The sequence below is a fragment of the Poecilia reticulata genome, linkage group LG8 (genome assembly GCF_000633615.1).
Source record: "Poecilia reticulata strain Guanapo linkage group LG8, Guppy_female_1.0+MT, whole genome shotgun sequence".
Lineage (NCBI taxonomy): Eukaryota > Metazoa > Chordata > Actinopteri > Cyprinodontiformes > Poeciliidae > Poecilia > Poecilia reticulata.
Genome location: NC_024338.1, coordinates 23,688,940 through 23,695,373, shown reverse-complemented (window position 1 = coordinate 23,695,373; position 6,434 = coordinate 23,688,940). Strand labels below are relative to the sequence as shown.

The window sequence follows — 6,434 nt, the reverse complement described above, 5'->3', positions numbered from 1 at the left end:
GAGCGCGTGTGAGAGGTCTTGCCAAACTTGAATGTGTTTTATTGAGATTTTATGTGATTGACTAACAGAAAGAAGTAAAAGGAATGCTCAATTTTCCTCGTTTGTTTTATTTATTTATTTTTAAATCTTAATCCCGTCACTCTGATTCCCCTAAATAGAAACTACATTTAATTTAAATATAGCTGTCTGCCTCAAATTTTTAGCAGTAATAAACAAMAAACAGCATCATGAAGATCGATCAGTTTGTCAAATTGTAACCTGCCTAGTATGACACAAGTACACACCTACGAAGACCTGAACGCTCATTGTTTAATCAGTCCTGATTAAACAATCAGGACTGATTGTTTAATCAGGACTGATTAAAGTCCTGATTAAACAAGGACTTTAATCAGAAAAGTAGCCAACAGAACCATAGTAACTCTGAAGGAGGCAAGTGACAAGAAAAAAAAAGGGATAGAATAGAGGAAGACCTAAATTCCTCTTTTCACATATATAGAAAACTCTAGATTTGGCGGAAACCTAACGCTGTACATTGTAATGAAGCACTCAGTGAGACATGGAAGTGTAACCATCATGCTGTAGGGATGTTTCTTCTGCAGGAACAGGCAAGCTAGTCAGAGCTGATGGATAAAATGAAAGGAACAAAAACAGGAAGAAAAGCTGCTGGAGGTTCAGCTTCTAAATATACAGCCTGAGCTTTAATGGTTTAGATCAAAGCATATTGATGTTAGAGTTACTAACTATTACTCCTTTTATTTTATTTTATTTTTTATTATAAAACTATGCATCCTTTAGAAATCCTTCATGTGCTAATAAAATACATTAAAGCCAGTTGTTAAAAGCCAGAAAAGGAGAGAAAACAAGGTGTCCGAATATATTTGCAAGGCAATACAAGGTTACCAGTTTCCCCTGCAGCTCTCTTGCAGTTTTTCAGAATATGCTGCTGTAGGCTCTCCCCTTTAAAACGTATGTATGGGACAGACGATGGAGACAGCGTCGCCACAAGAGAGCTTATAATTTAGCTCGAGTGGACCTCTCATTGCCGCGGCGGCGGCACCATACACGAATCAAGAATGCAAAACTAAGGAGCTTGGCTTTTGAAGAATCTGAGACTTGTATTCAGAGCGGTTGGTAAGGGATGTGTTTATTCAACCATTGTTTATTGCTTCGGTCTGAAGCRGCGAAGTGTGTTTTGTCTTGGCCCGCCGTTCTGTTATGACTACAGAAGCTGCTATAGATAGAGATAGACGTCTTCAGGACATTGAAATTAAAGCTTCAACAACCTGTTTTTTTTTTTTTTCAACCTGTTTAAAAAGGTCACTTTTTAAACTGTCCTCAACCCCGTTCTCACACAGCATGGGGAAAAATAACATATTTTTTTTCTAAACTGATGGATTCCTAACCCACTGTAATTGCTCCAACACTTTCAAATGAATAGGTTTGGAAGGAGGCTGGAGAAATTGGCGAAGTTGTGCCAGACTAATCTGCTGCACACTGTGCCGAGACAAAGTGAGCTGCCTCATGTAGGGATCATTTATGCTGAGGGTTGCTTTGAAGTGCTTCCCCAATCCTTTTCATTGTGCCCAGGAAGATTAATTAGCCAAAGCCAGAACAATCAGTTAAATCCACAACAGGAAGATTATTTTAGGGGAGCAGATCTTTTTTTTTTTCTCTTCTTCTTCTTCTTTAAACCCTCCCCCATCTCTTCATTCACGCTCTCTTCACTTGAAAGAGCAAATTGGACTTTGGCTGGACTCTGGCTCTGCCACACACAGACTCTCCCCCTGGTTACACCTTGAAATATGCGGATGAGAACTGTTGCGTCCCCTCTCCCCGTTGACGCTTTCTTCGAGCTCTGCTGAAGCGCTCGTCGAGCTCTGAATTAATTGATTTGGTGGCTCTTCTAAACACCATAAACTCTTTTTTTACAGTACCGTAAAAAGCTCGGTTTGTGCTCGCATGTCTGCAGCGCGTATACGAGCGCTTCCATTCATGTGTGTTTGCGGGTAAAAAGTGGGGGTTGCACTAACCAAACCCTTTTCAACTTCTATAATCAGACTCTGGTTTAGCAGAGTGTAATTTAGCCCCAGACAGACTTCCTCCCGTCCTCCCCAGTGGAGATAGCTYGCTGGCTATTGAGCTGCTGCTGCTGCTGTGTTTCATGCGATCCATCCTCTTCCAAACCCCCGTCAGTGCTTTGTGTCGGATACAGCTGTAGTGGCCAACAACCAGTAGGGGGGTGTCGTGCAGAGCCGAGTCATGCCAACGCCGCTGGACCCCCTGTGGAGATGTGAAGGAGCTGTGAAAAGCGAGGGAACTCTGAGGCATGAATAAAGAGGGGAWACCCTCACACTCTGTGTGTGCGTGTGTGTGTCAGCTGCTGCTTGGCTTACAGTGCCTCGGAGTCAAAGACATGCAGAAACACTTAYTCAGCAGGGACATTCTCAGATTAATGGTGTACAGATGCATCTCCGTAAAGTAGAATATCGTCAAAATGTCTTCGTGCTTCAGGGATTCAGTTCAAAAACTGAGACTTGTATAGATATGACACCCAATGATAAATGTACAATCTGTTTGTTTCTGCTAAATTTAGTGATTATGTTTTGCAGGAAAGACAAACGTAATTAGCCGTTTTTGAAAAATGTTTATATTCCATAAGGCTGATTAATTTGTTTGTGTTTTAAAAGCAGGAGTGTTATGATATGCCAGTATTATGTTCCACACAATCACAAAAGAGATTGCTGACCTAATGGTTGTCCTGCAAACAGTCCACAAAAACGTTATTCCTACAGAACACAAAGTAGACTTTTACCAGCATATTAAGTGGAAGGAAAACTGAAATTCAAAACAGACATGTTGAATTGAAAACCCTTTTTATTGATTATTATGTCTCCATGAGCTGTAATCATAAACTTATACCAAAATGAATGCTTAAAATATGTCAGTCAATGTGTGATAAATCTGTCAAATCTGAGCTTCACTTTAGGGACTGAATCTCTGAAATGACTGAACTTTTCAGGGACATTCTRAGTTWCTGAGATGCCCTTGTTCGGCTGCATCCGTCGATCACAGTGTGACCGTGTTGGTTTTGGATTTGATGGCGTTTGATCTAACAGGATCTGTCTTCCCAGGTGACAACGGTGCATCAGGAGTATGAGGAGAAGATCAAAGGTCTGATGCCGGCGGATCTCAGGAAGGAGCTGGAGGACACCATCACCTCCCTGAAAGCTCAGGTGAGAACTTTTGRTGAACACAAATAGAAGTTAAAATACAGAAATTATTTTTTTTTTTTTTCATTTTAACAGACATTCTGCTTTTTTTTTTTTATGTCTGCGTTTAAACGTTGCATCACTTTCTCTTTTCCACTTTGGTGGAGATCAGCTGCTTTAAATTTAGACGTTTTTATTCATTTATTCAATTTTTTTTATTTTATARGTTTAGCCCYTCAATATCTTGAAACCTTTGTTTCTCTAGTTTTTAATTCCCTACATATTTTCACTGGGTGACAAGTAAATGTGTTTTCTGTTTATGCATGATTACAGAATCATTATATGTGCACAACGTGCCCTAATTTATAGCTTGTTTTTTTACCCTTATTTTTATCGCTGTTCTTTAATGATTTAAAAAAAAACACTTTACCTATCAGTACATTCTGTTATTTGTGTTAGCAGTATGTTCTTTCYTTGCTGGAAACTGGATTTGTCTAAAAAATAGGTCTAATAAATTCATACATTATAAATTTGCGAAATGTAAAGCACTGTGCAGAGGTTTTTAAGCTCTGCAAGTTTTATGTTCTTGCTTGCCAGCGCACTACACCTTCTTGTGGTTATTTAAGGCAGTCTTGATCTTCAGGCTTTCTGTAAGCCTTTTCAGTTATTTTTCTCTCGTCATATTGTTTGGTTAGTGTGGGCTTTAATAAATCAGGATTGCAGATATGTGAGGATTAAGGAATATGTGTCTGGCCCCTAAAAGTTCGCTTACCAGATGAGCAGAATCATTTTCAGCAAAAAGAGGGAGAAAAAAATCCAGCAAGAACCTGGCAGGAAATATCTCTAGTCATATGTGTCCAGTTGCGTGGACTCTCCCCTCCTCTTGATGACGACGGCGTATGTTGCTTCTATAACGACTGTTAATAAAGTCAAGTATGAGGCAAGTAGTGCCTAAAAAAATCTGTCTAAAGACAAAAACCTGTTAAAAATAAAGTCAGATTAGAATCAGAATTAGTCGAGCTCACCACCTCTTGTCTTCCTGCTGTTTATTACATCACCAGTCAGTGGGTAGTAAAGTAGGTAAATGTGTCGTATAAAGCTGCAGTTGTCTGCKGAATACTTYAACACAAGCTTCGGCTCAGTTCTTAAACACTGCTGGTGTTTCAATGTCATCAGGCAGAGTTTTGAAACCCGTCTGTAAACGCTGCGTCTAACTGCTTCTCGCAGCACCGCTTGCACTGATCAGAGATCAGGTRGTAAGGGCTGCAAAGTGTTCATACACACTACATTTAAAAAAAACTTTTCTTTTTAAACTACATTATAATCCTCCATGGATAGAGAATCAAACATTTACTAGATGAGATGTTTAGAGTTTTTCTGCAGGTTGACTGACCCAAATATGGATTTGAACCACAATTAATTAAAATGTAGGTRTAATATAAATTTCTCTGATAATAGTTTCATTTATTTTATGTGATTCATCCAATTTGAGCATTTTTGTGATCGTTGATCACCACAATTCAACAAAAGGAACTAAGCTGTKGCGATGGTTATTGGTCCAAATGGAAGAATGTCGGGACCAAATAGTTAACACTTTGTATGTTATGGAGAGATAAACTGGTAATAAAAACCACCTGAATTATTTATTTTTTTTATCAAATAGAGGGATTTGAAGATAACCCAAATATTTGCTCAGAGCTATAAATGAAGTGGAATCTCGCCCTTTTCTTTAGTTGTTTATTTTAGAGCACTGAGCTAGTTTAACCCGCGGACCCCTTCTCGGCGTTTACATTGTAAATAATTTTGTTAATAGGAGCTTTCAGGGTAAAAAAAGGGCTCATGTTCAACCCTCCCTTGTTTAAATACATCTCCCTGGATCTCATTTCAGCACGCAGACCACAGCGCTGTGATCAGAAATGTTTATAAAAATGTAATCCGTGACCAGAGCGGCCTCTCGTCTCATTGACAGCGTTTCGGGTTCTTACACATTAACATGGATTGTTTTTGAATAGAGGGAGAGAGAAAAAAAAAAAAAACAGGTACGGAGAGTTTTTGGTTTTTTTGCGCCTCACGAGGATTGCAACCACATTTTGGTAGAGTTTTGCATATATTTTAAATGAAACGCTAGAATTGGAGCTGAGGTCTCCCCCACAGAAAGGAATGCACCCTCGGCTCCAGTACGCTAGTCCCAGAACAATACGGATTCTTCTGGAGCTGTGATTATTCTGCCAGGCGCTGGATGCCAAGTAAATGTAGATGGGGGTTTATTTTCACTCCAGCCAAAAGCAGCACTTCATAAATAAACTTACAATTTGTAGCCAAACAAAAGAGCCGCGCTGCCTCCACTCACGGCGTCCAAACTCTGGCCCGTAATGTGCCCTGTCGTCCCAGTGTGCCTTGACCCTGCTGCCCTGATCTCCTGACCCCTCGGCCCCTGCTGTCTTGACCCCTGGACTTAACAAGCAGCCTTTTCTTTCACTCTCCTCTATTGCGCTACCCAACACCAGCCAAAAGCACAACCTAGCTCACACCAACCCGTCTCCTGCTTCCTCCTTTCTGTTTACACCCACAGTTATTTCCAGCACCATTTCGCTGCACCGTGTTTTACATCGTGTGTGTGTGTGTGTGTGTGTGTGTGTGTGCTGTAGGTCGGCTTCCTCCAGAAGACGGCCTCTTTGCTGCAGGAAGATCTGGATGCCTGTCGCAACAGGAGGTACAGAGTGTTTGTTTACAGCTTTCCATATAGATTTGTAAAGTATCTTACATTATTCTGTGTTCCACTCTTTTCTATAAGAAGGACTTTGTTTCCTGCTGATGTATAATATGAGGATACACACCATCTTGCTGAACACACGCTGTACTTAACATTCAGAAATCATTTTTCACCACAGCATCATAAGAGGAGATGATACCAGTATGTTCATAGAAGAAGAAAACAGAAAAAGTTCAATTGTATGAACACTAGCCAAAAAAAATGCAGCCGTTATCCTTAAAGGTTTTGTTMATTATAACTTTTCCAAATAGGGAACACAAGCATTGTTTTTGGCACCACTTTTTAAATCTGAGTACTTTCCTTTTATGGCGGCACACAGGTCACACAGAATTTAACAAATGAGAGCATCCCCGCAGCATGATGCTGCTTCACTCATAATGAGAGAGATGTCCGCTATTAGTGTTATGCCGCTCATTGTGACAGTCATGGAGGCACTGAAAGCTTCCATTTGG

At 40.2% G+C, this 6,434-nt stretch overlaps 1 protein-coding gene across 1 annotated transcript in view; it reads left to right on the top strand.

Annotated features, from left to right (window-relative positions):
- Nucleotides 1-6,434, top strand: part of cep112 (centrosomal protein 112) — a 119,417-nt gene that overhangs the window by 109,187 nt on the left and 3,796 nt on the right. Inside the window, exons 26-27 of the mRNA XM_017306138.1 lie at nt 3,132-3,233; nt 5,858-5,929. Of these exons, the coding sequence (XP_017161627.1) occupies nt 3,132-3,233; nt 5,858-5,929 (174 nt within the window). The remainder of the gene's footprint in view (nt 1-3,131; nt 3,234-5,857; nt 5,930-6,434) is intronic.